Source organism: Ascaphus truei, chromosome 4, assembly GCF_040206685.1.
Source record: "Ascaphus truei isolate aAscTru1 chromosome 4, aAscTru1.hap1, whole genome shotgun sequence".
Lineage (NCBI taxonomy): Eukaryota > Metazoa > Chordata > Amphibia > Anura > Ascaphidae > Ascaphus > Ascaphus truei.
This window is the reverse complement of record NC_134486.1, coordinates 31,361,374-31,379,941: the sequence shown is the minus strand read 5'-3', so window position 1 is coordinate 31,379,941 and position 18,568 is coordinate 31,361,374. Positions and strand designations below refer to the sequence as shown.

Below are 18,568 nucleotides of genomic sequence, written 5' to 3'. Positions count from 1 at the left end.
CATCTCTCCCCCCTTCCTCCCCTGCATCTCTCCCCCCTTCCTCCCCTGCATCTCTCCCCCCCCCCTCCCCTGCATCTCTCCCCCTTCCTCCCCTGCATCTCTCCCCCCCTCCTCCCCTGCATCTCTCCCCCCCTCCTCCCCTGCATCTCTCCCCCCCTCCTCCCCTGCATCTCTCCCCCCCTCCTCCCCCTCTCCTCCCTGCATCTCTCCCCCCCTCCTCCCCCCTGCATCTCTTCCCCCCCTCCCCCCTGCATCTCTTTCCCCCCCTCCCCCCCTGCATCTCTTTCCCCCCCTCCCCCCCTGCATCTCTTTCCCCCCCTGCATCTCTTTCCCCCCTCCCCCCCTGCATCTCTTCTCCCCTCCCCCTGCATCTCTTCTCCCCTCCCCCTGCATCTCTTCCCCCTGCATCTCTTTCCCCCCTCCCCTGCATCTCTCCCCCCCCTCCTCCCCTGCATCTCTCCCCCCTCCTCCCCTGCATCTCTCCCCCCTCCTCCCCTGCATCTCTCCCCCCCTCCTCCCCTGCATCTCTTCCTCCCCACTGCATCTCTTCCCCCTGCATCTCTTCACCCCCCCTCTGCATCTCTTCTCCCCCTCCCCCTGCATCTCTTCACCACCCCCTGTATCTCTTCCCCCCCTCCCCCCTGCATCTCTCCCCCCCTCCCCCTGCATCTCTTTCCCCCCCTCCCCCCCTGCATCTCTTTCCCCCCTCCCCCCCTGCATCTCTTTCCCCCCCTCCCCCCTGCATCTCTTCTCCCCTCCCCCTGCATCTCTTCTCCCCTCCCCCTGCATCTCTTTCCCCCCTCCCCCTGCATCTCTTTTCCCCCTCCCCCCTGCATCTCTTTCCCCCCTCCCCCCTGCATCTCTTTCCCCCCTCCCCCCTGCATCTCTTTCCCCCTCCCCCTGCATCTCTTTCCCCCCCTCCCCCCTGCATCTCTTTCCCCCCTCACTCCCTGCATCTCTTAACCCCCTCCCCCCTGCATCTCTCCCCCCCTGCATCTCTTCCCCCCTCCCCCCCCTGCATCTCTCCCCCCCTCCCCCTCTGCATCTCTCCCCCCTCCCCCTGCATCTCTTCCCCCCCTCCCCCCTCCTCCCCTGCATCTCTCCCCCCCTCCTCCCCTGCATCTCTCCCCCCCTCCTCCCCTGCATCTCTTCCTCCCCACTGCATCTCTTCACCCCCTCCTCCCCTGCATCTCTTCCTCCCCACTGCATCTCTTCCCCTCTCCCCTCTGCATCTCTTCCCCCCCTCCCCCCTGCATCTCTTTCCCCCCTCCCCCCTGCATCTCTTTCCCCCCTCCATCTCTTTCCCCCCCCTCCCCCCTGCATCTCTTTACCCCCCCTCCCCCCTGCATCTCTTTCCCCCTCCATCTCTCCCCCCTTCCCCCCTGCATCTCTTTCCCCCTCCATCTCTCCCCCCTCCCCCCTGCATCTCTTTCCCCCTCCATCTCTCCCCCCCTCCCCCCCTGCATCTCTTTCCCCCTCCATCTCTTTCCCCCCCTCCCCCCTGCATCTCTTTCCCCCCCCTGCATCTCTTTCCCCCCCTGCATCTCTTCCCCCCCTCCCCCTGCATCTCTCCCCCCTCCTCCCCTGCATCTCTCCCCCCTTCCTCCCCTGCATCTCTCCCCCCCCCCTCCCCTGCATCTCTCCCCCCTTCCTCCCCTGCATCTCTCCCCCCCCCTCCTCCCCTGCATCTCTCCCCCCCTCCTCCCCTGCATCTCTCCCCCCCTCCTCCCCCCCTGCATCTCTTCCCCCCCCTCCCCCCTGCATCTCTTTCCCCCCCTCCCCCCCTGCATCTCTTTCCCCCCCTGCATCTCTTTCCCCCCCCTCCCCCCCTGCATCACTTTCCCCCCCTCCAACTCTTTCCCCCCCTCCCCCCCTGCATCTCTTTCCCCCCCTCTCCCCCTGCATATCTTTCCCCCCCTCCCCCCTGCATCTCTTTCCCCCCCTCCAACTCTTTCCCCCCCTCCCCCCTGCATCTCTTTCCCCCCCCTCCCCCCCTGCATCTCTTCCCCCCCTGCATCTCTTTCCCCCCTCCCCCTGCATCTCTTCCCCCCCTCCCCCCTCCCTGCATCTCTCCCCCCTCCCCCTGCATCTCTCCCCCCTCCTCCCCCTCTCCTCCCCTGCATCTCTCCCCCCCTCCTCCCCTGCATCTCCCCCTCCTCTTCCACTGCATCTCTTCACCCCCTCTGCATCTCTTCCCCCCTCCCCCCTGCATCTCTTTCCCCCCCTCCCCCTGCATCTCTTTCCCCCCTCCTCCCCCCTGCATCTCTTCCCCCCCTCACCCCTGCATCTCTTTCCCCCCCTTCCCCCTGCATCTCTTTCCCCCCCTCCCCCCTGCATCTCTTTCCCCCCCCTCCCCCCTACATCTCTTTCCCCCCCTCCCCCCTACATCTCTTTCCCCCCCTCCCCCTGCATCTCTTTCCCCCCTCCCCCCCTTCATCTCTTTCCCCCCCTCCCCCCTGCATCTCTTTCCCCCCTCCCCCCCTGCATCTCTTTCCCCCCTCCCCCTGCATCTCTTTCCCACCTTCCCCTCTGCATCTTTTCCCCCCCTCCCCCCTGCATCTCTTTCCCCCCTCCCCCTGCATCTCTTTCCCCCCTCCCCCCTGCATCTCTTTCCCCCCTCCCCCTGCATCTCTTTCCCCCCTTCCCCCCTCCATCTCTTCCCCCCTGCATTTCTTCTCCCCTCCCCCCTGCATCTCTTCCCCCCTGCATCTCTTTGCCCCCTCCCCGAATCTCTTCCCCCCTCCCCCTTGCATCTCTTTCCCCCCCTCCCCCCCTGCATCTCTTTCCCCCCCTCCCCCCTGCATCTCTTCCCCCCCCTCCCCCCTGCATCTCTTTCCCCCCCTCCCCCCCTGCATCTCTTTCCCCCCCTCCCCCCCTGCATCTCTTCCCCCCCTCCCCCCTGCATCTCTTTCCCCCCCTCCCCCCCTGCATCTCTTTCCCCCCCTGCATCTCTTTTCCCCCCCTCCCCCCTGCATCTCTTTCCCCCCCCTCCAACTCTTTCCCCCCCCTCCCCCTGCATCTCTTTCCCCCCCTCCCCCCCTGCGTCTCTTTCCCCCCCCGCATCTCTTTCCCCCCTCCTCCCCTTCATCTCTCCCCCCTCCTCCCCTGCATCTCTCCCCCCCTCCTCCCCTGCATCTCCCCCCTCCTCTTCCACTGCATCTCTTCACCCCCCTCTGCATCTCTTCCCCCCCCCTACATCTCTTCCCCCCTCCCCCCTGCATCTTTTTCCCCCCCTCCCCCTGCATCTCTTTCCCCCCCCTCCCCCTGCATCTCTTCTCCCCTCCCCCTGCATCTCTTCTCCCCTCCCCCTGCATCTCTTCCCCCCTGCATCTCTTCTCCCCTCCCCCTGCATCTCTTCTCCCCTCCCCCTGCATCTCTTCCCCCCTGCATCTCTTTCCCCCCTCCCCTGCATCTCTTTTCCCGCTCCCCCCTGCATCTCTTCCCCCCTCCCTCCCCCTGCATCTCTCCCCCCCTCCTCCCCTGCATCTCTCCCCCCCTCCTCCCCCGCATCTCTCCCCCCCTCCTCCCCTGCATCTCCCCCCTCCTCCTCCACTGCATCTCTTCCTCCCCACTGCATCTCTTCACCCCCCCTCTGCATCTCTTCCCCCCCCTGCATCTCTTCCCCCCTCCCCCCTGCATCTCTTCCCCCCTCCCCCCTGCATCTCTTTCCCCCCCTCCCCCTGCATCTCTTTCCCCCCCTCCCCCCTGCATCTCTTCTCCCCTCCCCCTGCATCTCTTCCCCCTGCATCTCTTTCCCCCCTCCCCTGCATCTCTTTTCTCCCTCCCCCCTGCATCTCTTTCCCCCCCTCCCCCCTGCATGTCTTTCCCCCCTCCCCCCTGCATCTCTTTCCCCCCCTCACTCCCTGCATCTCTTTCCCCCCCTCCCCCTTGCATCTCTCCCCCCCCCTGCATCTCTCCCCCCTCCCCCCTGCATCTCTCCCCCCTCCATCTCTCCCCCCTCCCCCCTGCTTCTCTCCCCCCTCCCCCCTGCATCTCTTCCCCCCTTACCCCTCTCCATCTCTTTCCCCCCCCTCCCCCTCCATCTCTCCCCCCCTCCTCCCCTGCATCTCTCCCCCCTCCTCCCCTGCATCTCTCCCCCCTCCTCACCCCTGCATCTCTTCCTCCCGACTGCATCTCTCCCCCCCCTCCCCCTGCATCTCTTCACCCCCCTCTGCATCTCTTCCCCCCCTCCCCCTGCATCTCTTCACCCCCCCTCCCCCCTGCATCTCTTTCCCCCCTCCCCCCTGCATCTCTTTCCCCCCTCCCCCTGCATCTCTTTCCCCCCTCCCTCCTGCATCTCTTTCCCCCCTCCCCCCTGCATCTCTTTCCCCCCCTGCATCTCTTCCCCCCTGCATCTCTTTGCCCCCTCCCCTGAATCTCTTTCCCCCCTCCCCCCTGCATCTCTTTCCCCCTCCCCCCCCTGCATCTATTTCCCCCCTCCCCCCCTGCATCTCTTTCCCCCCCACCCCCCTGCATCTCTTTCCCCCCCTCCAACTCTTTCCCCCCCTCCCCCCTGCATCTCTTTCCCCCCCTCCCCCCCTGCATCTCTTTCCCCCCCTCCCCCCCTGCATCTCTTTCCCCCCCTCCCCCCCTGCATCTCTTTCCCCCCCTCCCCCCTGCATCTCTTCCCCCCCTCCCCCCTGCATCTCTTCCCCCCCCCCTGCATCTATTTCCCCCCCTCCCCCCCTGCATCTCTTTCCCCCACCCTGCATCTCTCCCCCCCTGCTGTCCCCATACCTGAAGCGGCGGCTGCAGGTAGGAGCCGGGAAAGGGCGGTGATGTGTGGGGAGGTGAGCGATGGCGCCCCTGGCAGGCAGCCGCAGCTGTATGGAGGGGGGAGGACGGCCGCGTGGGGGCTGTGAGGCGCGGTGAGGCGGCCGTGGCAGCCGCAGCTGAAGGGAGGCGGGAGGATGGCGGCGCGGGGGCTGTGAGGCGAGCGGCGGCGCCCCTGGCAGTCAGCCGAATCAGGGGGAGTTGTGCGGCGGAGCCGCTGGCAGGCGCAGCTGAAGGGAGGCGGGAGGACGATGGCGCGTGTGCGGTGAGGCGCGTGTGTGTAGTGGGGTGGTGGTGTGAGCGGGAGGATGGCGGCGCGGGGGGAAGGGTGAGACAGTGAGGGAGGCTGTGTAGTAGCAGTGAGTGTGGGGTCCTGGCAGGAGTAGGAGTAAGTGTGCGGTCTGGCAGTCACAAAATGGACTGTGAGGCCAAGAGGGGCACACGGTGTGAGGGTGGTGTGACTGTCACGGCCTACGTAGGCGTGGCCGTGATGTCAGCCCACCCCGCAGGCCAATGAGGTGAGGTGTGCAAACACACATCTAAACATTTTTTCAGTCTTATATATATATATATATATTTCTCTTACCTTCAGCATCCCCCGGCATCTCCCCCTGTAAGGTCCAGGTAGCATGGCTCCGCAACATCGTTGCCATGACAACGTGACAATGTCGCGGCGCCATGCGGTGTCACGTTTCCATGACAACAGGCCGCCTTATGGCGCAGAGGTGTCACGTGACATCCCATTATCATGGCAGCGCGACACCGCGTGAAGCCGTGACGTCACGTATGGCAACGTAGCACCATTTGACATTGCGCAGCTATGTGAACGGGGTTTGCGAGGGAGATGCCGCCACCACCCAGAGATTTTACAGGTAAACCCGTAGCCCGGAGATACGTGGCCGAAACCAGTGGTCAACCCCGAAGTGGTGGCAACTTTAGAAACGCATCAGAAACATCCATACCCTCTTAAAACGTGCATTTATTTGTCTTATTGTATTTTACTTACTGGCGGACTTGCAATCCCGAAACTTTTTTGAATATTGCATTTTTGTATCATTTTTGGTGATAAAGCACAAATTGAGGCACAGTAAAAAGAAAATGGGAAAAAGTCTTACAGACTGAACTGCACGAAATGAGCACATCTCTACTCATAACCGGTTTGTTTTTCCATAGAAACGTATGTCTGTACCACCCTTGTCTTTGCCTGTCGTGCCGCAACTGGGTTAGTCATTTCAATGCCTTGTCTTTATTCTTTGACAGCGGGAACGCCTTAGAAACATCGAACGAATTTGCTTTCTTCTCAGAAAGGTGAGTACAGCATTTCTCACTGCGTGTTAAACAAACTGTATTTCGACTGTCTGATGGAGATAAGCCAGGGGGTGCTTAACTCCAGGCCTCAAGCCCCCACCCGCAACAGGTCAGGTTTTCTGGATATCCCTGCTTCAGCACAGGTGGCTCAATAAGTCCCTGCTTCAGCACAGGTGGCTCAATCAGATCTGATTGAGCCACCTGTGCAGAAGCTGGGATATCCTGAAAACCTGACCTATTGGGGGGGGGGGGGTGTCAACTGGAGTTGAGCACCCCTGAGATAAGGGGCCTGTACGCACATGGCTTACTGGGCAGCGGCACAGAACACCATCACCCCATGTTATGTATTCTTCTCATTGGAAAAGATGCCCGAGCAGGCGAATTCTCACGTGTAATACCCCGGTTAGAACACTCGGAATAGTGGCTGTCGAAGCAGCAATCCCACCATTGCAACCCCTTCTTTTATTACAGAACGGGAACCTGGCGGTCCCCCGAAGCAGACCCACGTTATTTTCAGCTCTAGGGACCTCCCGCTTACCAAGAAACTTACCGGTGGAGAATGGCCATCCAGTAGGAACTGTTGTGGTCATTTTGTTACCCTAGAGGGAGATTTTAAAACCCGGTAACGCCACCGGTATGTATCTTGGGAACCCGGCACTGATAATAACATGGTTCTGTATTGGCGGACCCACCAGTTTCCATGCTGTAATATAATAAACGGGGGACAAAAATGCAAACCAAGCCGTCGGTATTGCTGCTTTAAAGTAAGTCCCATTCTGATCAATACACCATCAGCATGTATGTATAATGATATGGATATAGCGCCAGCAATCCGTGCAGCTACAAAATTGCAATACAAGGTAAATACACGACAAACAATAGAAACAGGTAAAAGACAACGAGACAAAAGAAGACCTTGTCCCAAACGGCTTACGATCTACGTGTTCTGCTGGGAGGCTTGCGGGCACAGTAGAAGTAAAAGTGCATTATCAGACGTGCAGACAGGGGAGGGCTGGAGCTTCGGGACTTTGTAGCAGAGGCGCAGAACATTTAATGAGCTGCTTCTTTTAAGAGCCGCTTTTTCTGCTGGGCTTTGAATGCTGAAAGTGAAGGTGGTTGCCGAATATTGCGTCCCAGAGGTAGGGAGAGATTAGTGAATACAGTTTAGGACTGGAGAGGGCTGTAGAGGTAAAAGGGGCAAAGATGACGCCCTTGGCTTGAGCATAAGAGACGACTGGTGGGTATAACGAGGGATCAGAGATAAAATATATGGAGGTGCCGAGGAGGGTAGAGCCTTAAAAGAACGCATTTGAAACCACCAGCACGGTCAAACTTAAATAGGAAAAATATAAATGGTCCGTATTTCATGTAAACGCTGCAGTAAAAAGCCGCCCATGTAGCTTTAAATCTGCAATGCACGTTGCTCGCTATTTTTTGATGTTTACTTGCACTGGTGAGCCCCCCCATAACTGATGTATGGCCCCCCTATCTCTGGGTACCCCTGGTTTATGAGAAATTAGCAGTTTTATCCAGTGTGCAAGAATATTTACAGGGTCCGGCTGGCTCCAGGGGGGTGAGGGCCGGAGGGCAATAGAAAGTTGCAACGTTATCGTTACGACTTTCTATTAGTGATCCCACAAGTATATTTGTAGGTTTTTTTGTGTCAAAACCGGCAGGAAAATCTACAAATATCTCAGGAACTGGAGGGCCCCTGAAGTTCGGGGGACTACAGGTAATGTCTGAGGCACCTTCTGGTCCAGGTAAGAGGAAGAAAAGTAAAAATAATTGTTTGGGGGGCGGGGGGGAGAGGAGAAGAGAGGTAATGCTGCTTTAATAGCAGGAATCTAGCTAATTGGTATCAGATATTAGTATACCAATATGTTATACTGGAATAGCTGGTGGACACCACGCTTACCTGCTGTAAAAGGTCAAATATCTCTTAAAGTTGCAGTTCCAGCTGCTGTTTAAAAAAAAAAAAAAAATACATTCAATATGTGCATCAATACAATCTGCACACTAACAAGTGATTATCTAAGCTGCAGATCGATCCGTTCTCCTGTAATCAATCGCTTTGTTCACGGTTATTTAATTCAGTTCTTGGTGGACTACATTACCCAGAATGCAAAGTGCTGTGTGGAAGATCATGTGACCAGGCAGTTACTAGATACAATTGGTGCACTGCTAGAGAGAGGGCAGGACTCAAGAGCTGGAGCTTGTCAGAAGGGGAGGGGAGGGGGGGGGACTTTGTAAATAGTTTCTATAGAAACCAAAATGCTTCCTACATTTGAAACATTAAAAAATGTCTTAAAATTTTTTTTTTTTTAAACGCCACAAGTATTTTCTCATAGTACAGAACTGATTTATTTTAAAAAATAAAAATAAAATAAAAGAAAAACGTATGATACAGCTTTAAGGAGATAGTAAAAAAAAAAACATGTATTTAGCAACTAGGGCTATATTTACTCAATAATGCTAAGCTTTAAGGCAGCTTATGTTTTTGGCCTTATTGGTTACAGCTAAGCACTGTTAAATCTCGCTAGAAGAAAGTAAATGTGTCTCCTAGTGAGATAAAGTCATATAATAAGCTGTCATTGCATTTCTCTTATTGAGCTCAATAGTTTATTAGCACGAAGCAGCAACGCACATTTTGTATCCTATTATCTACCATAAAGTGTTCTTGAATAATTTCCATGTGTGTGAACAATAACTACTTTTAATCTACGTGGCACCAACATATTTCTGCAGTGTGGTGCAGGGGAGATAGGAAAACAAAATAAATTAATATAGAGGACACAATGTTAATATCCTACACTGATACAATTGTAAGCCGGTTCCTACAAGTTGTGTTTTTATTCATTCTAAAAAGCTGCTTTGAAGAAACGTCAGGGGGGGGACCTCAAAATAACGACATTTGTAGGAAATATGACATGTTGGCTCTGTCTCTCAGCGTCCTTCTCCCCTGTGCTCTATCCAGACATCACAAATCATTTCACACATAATTCTGGAATACCGTGGCAGAAGAGATCCTGATATCCTGTTAATCCACCACTAAAAAACCCTTTTAAACACAGATTGGACGTGCGAGAAGGGTTTACAGAATAGCAAAGCGTGCCAATCCGGAAGTTTGTCACACTTCGGAGCTATGACAATAGGCACCATATAGTGGCTTGCCAAGGTCACAAGTTGATACTCAGGTTTAGCTGATGTCACCAGGGCCGCAGACAGATTTCCCAGAGGCCCAGGACTAGAGTTACAATCCCCCCCCTCCCGTATCGGCTGTCTCACGTGCCCCCTCCTCTAATCAATGCCTGTTAAATCCTGTGTAATTGCTCAGCACACAACTCTGCAAATACTGGCCAGCAATGCCCCAGAGGTCTAATAGAATTTGGTTTCTTCTTAGCCTTAAGAAATATCAAGGCCAATGAAAGATCCGTTTGAATGGTAAATAATCAATATTTACCTCTTCTTGCCTTCAAAGTAAATCGTGGGTGTTACCTGAGTGCTTAATTCTCGGTGCGAGGCGCGCTCACTACAAAGATTGCCTCACTCCCAGTATGAAGTCCCACTCCCTGTGACTAATCCTGACGTACGTTTCACCCCTGCTGGAGCTTTCTCAAGGGAGTGCTCCCTTGAGAAAACATCAGCAGGGGTGAAACGTACGTCGGGATTAGTAGCGTGTTTTAAATGCTTGATTTGTTACCAGCCCTGTACAGTATTACAATAGCTCATTTAGCACAGTACAACTCTGAATGTATTAACATACCTTTTTTAGAGTACCGGTGAGCTAACAGCTGGGATCTCTATCCAAGGTACACTAAATATACTAATGCTCCTAGCTGAACAATTATATTTTTTCTGAAGACTTACTTTACTTATACTGCAACCAGCCTCTACTAATACCTATTCTAAGACCTCTACCACTATATATATCACGGCAAGACCCTACTGTAGTGCCGAAGGTTATTCCAAAACAAACCAGTGGCAATTACCAAAAAGACCCAGGTACATGCTGGGTACATGCTGGGTACATGCTGCAACATTTCACACATTTCTGCAGACAGACTAATGGCCCATCGGATTAACAGTGGGGGTCCCTGGCAGTCGGACTGCCAGGGACCACTGCTGTGTTAATCCGATGGGCCATTAGCCTCTGCAGAAATGTCACTGAAATGTACCCAGCATGTACCTGGCTAGTTTAAGGCAAGTTTTAGAATACTCGTTGGCTCGCCTGTGGTAATAGTGGATACCTCCCAGTATATATCATTCTCCCCTCCCCCCTCTTTGATTTTAATTATTTCTATGTACAATTTATTTTATTTTTTATTTGAATAAATGCTATGTTTTAAATACTCTGATCTAATAGAAGGCTCTTCGTTTAACTGTTCCTTATTATAAACCGATTAAAGTGTGCACACTAGCAAGGGATGTCTTTGGAGACTCTCTCCCCAGTTCTGCAGTATTGACTATAAAAAGCAACCACATTTGTTGTACTCAGATATAAAAATCTGCAGGGCTGAACAAATAATGTAATTAATGTAATATTTCAAAATTAAAAAAAAAAAAGAAGTAAAGCTAATCATGTATATCCAACCATTTATAGCAATACGGCACCATAGGTGTTCTTCAAATTGCTCTTCTAAGGGGGTCTCTCTCAGCTCATTCAGCAATAGTTGGAAATTATCCCAGTAAAGTTGATGTCCCTCTCTGTTATGCTAAAAAAAAAAAAAACTCTATACAAACATACTAAACATTTATTTATTTCGTTTGTATTTGTGGATTGTAAGGTCTTTGGGGCAGAATTCTTTACATCTTGTGGTTTTTAACCATATTTTATAATCAAGTCATTTTCAATATCTTGCAAAATATGCATTTTTTACCATTATAAATGTTCATTAATGTATATTTTCTGTCAAAACGGCTTTTTTTTTTTTTATAGAGGAATGAGGTGCCCACTTCTATCAAGTAAAGCTTAGTAGTATCCTATCAACTTGCAAATAGGTGTGGATAAGGGCTGTTATATAGTGGCTACGCCGTGCGCGCGCGGCACTTTCAATTGGCTGAGGTTAGTCAGCCCTTCTATACAAGGGCCGCGCGCGCGTATGGCAGTGAGCGTGAATCCGACCGACAGCGGGGAAGACAGGGAAAAGAATCTTTTCGCGCCGCTACCGGCGCTGAAATGTATGTGGGTGTGTGTGTGTATGTATGTATGTGTATGTATGTATATATATGTGTATGTATGCATGTGTATGTATGTATATATATGTGTATGTATGCATGTGTATGTATGTATATATATGTGTATGTATGCATGTGTATGTATGTATATATATGTGTATGTATGTGTGTGTCTGACGTGTCTGCACAATTTTAATAAATATTTTATTTTTACCAAAGTGTTTTTTTTAAATAAATAATACATCACACACACACACACACACACACACACACACACACACACACACACACACACACACACACACACACATACACACACAAACACACAGTACTTTCTCACAGCTCACAGCTCAGCATACATACAAAAAGCGTGCAGCACGTGCACGCGCGTTCGCACAGGCACACGCGTGCGCACGGCCGCACACTCTATAAAACAGCCCTAAGGTGCCTGGTTGGTTTTGATGTGCTCGAAGGTTACTGCAGGGGAGAGTTTTGTAGACCGGCCAGTTACAAACCATTGACAACAGTTTGAAAACCCCTGTTGTAAGGTTATTTAGTTATATTTACAACGTTTAAGACTGGTGCATGTTTTTGCACTTTGCAATAGTCATTTGTTTATTGTTGATTTACAAGACTTCAGGGCAGGGCCTAACTGGCTGGGAGTTGAAGCCAGAATTTACCCGTCTCATTGTCAAAGGGCTGCAACAAAAAATAAAAATAATACCTGTATACACTGACACAGAACATAACCTGACGGCACTATACACTGACTTGGGATTTCTTGTTCTTTGTACTAAAGCAGATGGGTTTTACAGGTCAATTCCCACACGCAGTCAGAGGTCTATATCAACACCCTTTAGCTAGAGTTAGATGCGCTGGCCTTATCTCCGATAAAATCCGAATAACTAATGGCACTAGACAGGGCTGTCCTTTATCCCCTCCTATCCCCACTCTCAATAGAGCCTCTGTCAGCTACTATTAGATTAACTCCCAACATCTCAGGGGTAACTATTGGTAAAGTTAATTACAAAATGTCCTTATTTGCAGACAATCTATCCCTGACCCTCACACGCCCCTTAATATCCCTCCCGAACCTCTACCAATCTCTTGAAGACTTTATAAGTAGGTTGGGCTTTAAAATCAATCACACAAAATCCCTGGCATTGGTGGTGGACATGCCCAGCGACACCATCAAGCTTCTCAAGCTTAACTTCGATTTTACATGGCAAACTCATTACATTCCCTATCTCGGAATTAATGTTACAAAATCATATAAAACCATATATAAATGTAATTACCCGAAACGAATTAAAAACCTAAAGAAAGATTTGGAATCCTGGAGCAAATAAAATATCTCATGGATCGGCAAAATAATATCTATTAAAATGAATCTCCTTCCACGTATAATGTATTTTTTCCGTACTCTCCCCATAAAGATACCACTTAAAGATCTAGAAGACCTACAATCCAGCATTACCAAGTTTGTATGGAACAGGAAATGCCTAAGAGTAAAGAGAGAGGTACTATATAGGCCTACAGGGTTGGGGGTTTAGCCCTCCCTAATGTACTGAAATACTTTAAGGCCTCCCAGCTGAGTCAGCTTCTGCTATGGAACTAGGATCCTCACTCAAGAGGATGGGTAAATATAGAGAATGCCGAGTCCAAACCAGCAGACATCAAAAGCCTTTTATGGCTAACCAAATCAAACAGACCGCCAAATACTCTATCCCACCCAGTGATTAGACACTCACTGACAGGAGAAAAAACGGCAGTGCACTGCCAAGAAAACCAGGAGGAGGCTCACGGCAGCAAAAGCAAAAATGTATTTATGCATAAAAAGATTGGACAAAGGTCCCCCCTAGCCCCAACAAGTATCCACCTACGCGTTTCGGGCTCTATGACCTTTCTCAGAGAACGGGCATAGAGCCTGAAACGCGTAGGTGGATACTTGTTGGGGCTAGGGGGGACCTTTGTCCAATCTTTTTATGGCATAAATAAAAAAATTTGCTTTTGCTGCCGTGAGCCTCCTCCTGGTTTTCTTGGCAGTGCACTGCCGTTTTTTCTCCTGTTACTGGTGGACTGCACGCTATTGATCCCTGCTGAAGAACACTCCCCTGAATTCTGCAATTCAAAAGTAAGTTATACCTGTGGGTTGCCATACCCCTTCATTCTCACTATATGGGACATTTATTGTACTATTCTTTATTGGTGCCTATGGCATTAAGTACTAGTCCCTTAAACCCTATTAGGGTAACTTTATTGTGTTTTCCAGATTATTGGGAGCTTCTCAACTGCAGATGTTACAAATACACTAAGGACTTGTCTTTCTGATGCACTGGCGTTCTACACATCGTCACTCACTGACACTCTGGGACTGCCTGAAATTTAAACTCACAACAGAGTGTTCCCCTATGATCCCCCTCTTTGACAATCCCGACTTTGACCCAGGTAGAGCGACAGGTGCATTCCAAGCCTGGAGGGTGGCCGGCATTGCCAAAGTAGGAGATCTGTTCTCTTTCTGTAGGCTTATCCCATTCCCAGAATTACAAAAAAATAGAAACCTGCCCCCCTCTGAGATATTTTGCCACCTGCAGGTAAAACATTTTGTCACACAATATTATAGGGTCGGTGTGTTCCCCACTTATTTTGAAATGCTTTATAGAAATTGAGCTCTGGAGAAAGGTATGATATCCGCTCTGTACCATATTCTAGTTGGCTCTGATGCAGGTGGCAAATATCTCTATATACTGAAATGGGAGGAAGAACTAGGAGAGGTCCTCGATAACGAGGACTGGGCAGATTTATGGGAAGCTGCAGCAAAAAACTCGATATGGACAGTGGTAAAAGAGAACTCCTACAAATTACTATTACAAAACGGTTCAATATCACATATTTGGTGGAGATGTTCAAAACTAGCCCCCCTATGGAAGCTCGTCTTCCAACTTATTAATAGGTTGTTAAATGTTAAATTGAGATCCGACACATGGGTTGCCCTCCTGGGAAGACCTATTCAAGATATGCCGCGAGCCTCAGCCAAGCTGATCGCCCATATCATGTCAGCCACAAGATGCTGTATCGCAGCGTCCAGGAAAAAAACAGGAAGCTCCCTCTCTAGCCATGGTTACATGTAGGATATTGCATATCTCTGTTATGGAAAAGCGCACTGACACACAGTTGGAGCTCTTAGTTAGTGTTTGAACGTAGCAGGCCTGTGCTTCACAACAACTTCGGTACCCTTTTACTTGTCTTGTGATGAGGATCCCCTTAGTCGCTACACACGTCACTCAGTGTCTGCTGAGTTGTACTGCTCTCCGACTGGTTCATCACTGCTGAATATCGCCGTGAGAGCCTTCAGGATCTCCATCAGCTCTGGCCCCACATGTTCTGCCAGGGACTCTTAACGACTCTCCTAGTCCCTCTTCTCCAGAGTCCAATCTCATTAGCTGAAACATGTCCATCACATCCTGAAAACACACTGGAGAGGAGTCAGGCAGGGGGCAGTGTGTGTTTCAGTTGCATGCACTTACAAGGGGTTCACAGGTAAATGCTGCCGGGAGACCCTGAGAAAGTCCTTACACTGCCCCCCATTCATCATAAATGCGCCCCACATGGCATAACCCCACTCCTGCATGTCACAGCCCCACCCACTCACATCATTAGCCTACCCCGCATGACATGGAACCCACTCCCCAGCAGACAATGCATCCCCTACTCACACTCTGGAGAGGGGCACTGTAACCGAGTGACTTCGCGGTTGGGTCAGTTAGGCACTCAGACCACTTAATTCTCAGAATAATGTTGTTTCTTCAGGCAGAGAAAGGAAATAGTTTTGCAGGCACTTAGAGCATAAGTACAACATCATGCTTGTTTCAGACCTTACTTTATCTTTGGAGGCAAGTCCAACTCCATCCCAGGCACACCCTCTGGGAGGTAGGTGGCTTCCTCCTAGCTCCTTTTCTCCCAGGGTGGAGTCCTGCCGTTCCCAGGAAAATCCCTGTAGGCAACTTGAACCCTTCAGCTCTCTCAGGTTCAGGAAAAGGAAGTACTGTACCTACTGTAAGCAACTTCCTGTCTTTTGAAGGACTTTCTTGCTCACAAGTTAATGTCCAACAGCCTAGCAGAGATTACAGCCAGGGTGTAGTCTGCCGAGCATGCACAGTGATGGGGGTTAACCCTTCACTCCCTCACATGGGCCCCTGACAGCCACCCCAAGTAAGAATTTACCAAAATATTGAACTGCAGGTGTCTACATTTCAAAAGACTATTTGAACATATATGAAATCACAGGACAAACGTGATGATAACCATTATAGAGAAGGGATTGCATGGCTGGGAACTTTCACTTTATTGTAATTCAAGGTGGGACTTAACATTATGAAAATACTGTTGTGCGAGATTAACCGCACCAGTCCTTAGAGTGGGGACCTCCATGATAACGCTGAATACCTGTGAATGGCTGGTGGGAAAGGTGATATAGATCAATAACTGCTGGGCCTGACAAACAAAACCAGAGAAGAGGAGAGACGTGAAGGATTTGCATTTCTCCCGCTACTCCCACCGCATGTTCATCTAAGCCTCATGGTGCACCTCCTGCTCCCTACTGGCAGCTCCCAGAAGAAGCTGAAACATGTTATTCAACAACGAGGTTACTATTCTTTGAGATATAAGGATGATGCTTTGCAGAGATACTGTATCAGGTAATGAACAGCTCTGGAAAAAAAAATGCATTTACTTAAGTCCAATAATACATTTATCAACAGAGTAGGGAAACTTTGCAAAAGTTTAAAATTCATAAATCGCCTTAGAACAAATGAAATATTGAAATACTGTACCTTATTTATACTCTTTATTAGTTCCAGCTGCATTGTAAATTATTTATATAGTAAATACAATATTTTTTAACAATGCTACTTATAATTGTGAGATGCTTCATTTTGCAGGTACATTTTCACACCAAAAAAAAGACTTTCTCAATGAGAAATGCTGCTGTTAAAGAGAAGTAACAGTTTATTTTTACAGCGTTTTTATATATTGATTAATGTCTAAAGATTCCTCATGAAGGCTGATTGCAGACAGAATGAGTAGGGACCATCCTCATAGAAGGGCTGTTTCTTCTTTAGAATGTGTTGCTAGGAAATATTATAAATACTGAATCAAATGGCTGAAGTAGGTCAATGTGTGTTATCGAACCCATTTTATGTAATCAATTTCTGGTATTGGGGTCTCAAAGATTTTGCATCTCCTTTTGCAAGTGTCATTATTTTTCATTGAGGTGCACTGCACTCTTTCGGGGCAAGACATTGCAAGTGCAGTTCTGTGGCTCCTATCTAATCAATAATAATATGGTGTATTTCTGCACATTTCCAGACACACGAGTTGTCGTGCCCTTTTGGAACAACATTAATTGCTGCTTTAATTCAACAACGTTCTATTAGTAGCACCGAACAGGCATCCGTTTATATAATCCTGCAAAGAATATCACCCTGTTAACTAGACACAGCTTGTTTCCAAGAGCAATTGCATAGTCTGCTAATGACCAGTGGCTGTAATCGACCTCTCAGAACCCTTACATTAAAACCACTCCGTTATGCTCATTATGCTTAAAAAGTAAACCAGTATGGAGTTACTGTACAATTATCACCTGGGATAAGTTTTGCTTTTTGTTAAGAATATATTAAAAGTATAAGCTAAAAATAAATTGGAAGTATGAACAGCCAGCATTAGACCAATCATTTCCAACTTGTTGGTAGTTACCGTGACTCATGTATTATGCATGGCCCTATATTTTTGCCGCTTACTGTAATGTAGTGCATCTCATCTAAACTGCAGAAAAAGTATCTCTGCCTTGACAGTCATCAATATTTAATGTATCGTGTGCCAAGAGTAAGTATGGGCCCAAGTAATAATCTGCTGTCATTGCGCAATCTTCAGAATGTATGTAGGAGAGAACCTGGGCATGATATGGAGAACAGGACTGTCTGTGCTTCAATGTCGTATATCCCAGGCCCATGCATGAAGGCGATAAAAGAGCACATACCGAACTGTCACAAACCTTATTTACACACATTTCCCAACTGTGAGATACTATTTGACTTCTTAAACCCAAGTAACGGGCATCAATACAATTAGAGCCTTACACTGGAAACACCAATGTTTTCTGTTATACGACCTCTAGTGAATCTAGGACTATAAGTGGCTCGCCCAAGGTCACAAGGAGAGCGGATGCTGTTTCCAACCATTTTCACCCCGTAAAGCCGCACTGCAGCCTACTCGCCCACACCTTGCCCACACTGACAGTGGTACTCCTTTGCAGAGTTTCAGAGATACTGAATACTGTAACGCCAAAATACTGAAAATACTGGTGTTCAGACCAGTTGTCTCATGGTATCTAGTGGGCAGCCCCCAACCTCCGGCCGTCCCAGCAACCTGCTCTCCATCTCTCTCCAGGGCAGAGGGAGTGGAGATGTCGATGGTGTGAATTGTAGCGTCTCGTTGCTCCCTGAGCTGCTTCATGACGGCACACTGATAAATACTGTAATTCCTTCCTCCTGTGCTAATCATTAGATCCCCGTAGGAGGCGCAGAACAGTAATTACCAGCATTAAGCAGTTGATCGGACCAGGGACAAGCTTCTACACATGGCTGCCTGTGCACTATATATATATATATATATATATAGGCTGCCTGTGCAATATATATATATATATATATATATATATATATATATATATATATATATATATATATATATATATATATCCTATAGGGAACCATGTTAAAAATGGTTATTGAGGCAAAAAGTGACACTGTGTGCTCATTTGCATGTAATTTCCCAGAATCCCTTGCTGCAGTGGAAGTGCTGTATGCTGGGTGATAATGGGGAAAGGCGGGGTTGCAGACCTGCCTAAGACATGCAGATGAGCATACAGCTATATTTGCATATATATATATATATATATATATATATATATATATATATATATATATATATATATATATATATATATATATATATATATATATATATATATATATATATATATATATATATATATATATATACACATGAAGGTCAGTCAGCACACTGCAGTAGAAAAGGTTATAATAGCAGATGCTAGTCCCATAGAAAATAAGTATGATACGAACCAATCCAAAGACCAGTAAAGAGACAGCACACCGCACGGGGTTAATCCAAAAATCTATATTCACAACATGAAATACACGTAAGCCAACGTTTCGGTCCCACAGAGAGACCTGTATGGGACCGAAAAGATTTGTATAAATATATTGTATATTTGTATAAAATTTGTATA

At 49.2% G+C, this 18,568-nt stretch overlaps 1 protein-coding gene across 1 annotated transcript in view; it reads left to right on the top strand.

Moving 5' to 3' along the window:
- CNIH3 (cornichon family AMPA receptor auxiliary protein 3) overlaps window positions 1-18,568 on the top strand; it is a 207,689-nt gene that overhangs the window by 147,650 nt on the left and 41,471 nt on the right. Inside the window, exon 3 of the mRNA XM_075595510.1 lies at window positions 6,034-6,081. Within this exon, the coding sequence (XP_075451625.1) occupies window positions 6,034-6,081 (48 nt within the window). The remainder of the gene's footprint in view (window positions 1-6,033; window positions 6,082-18,568) is intronic.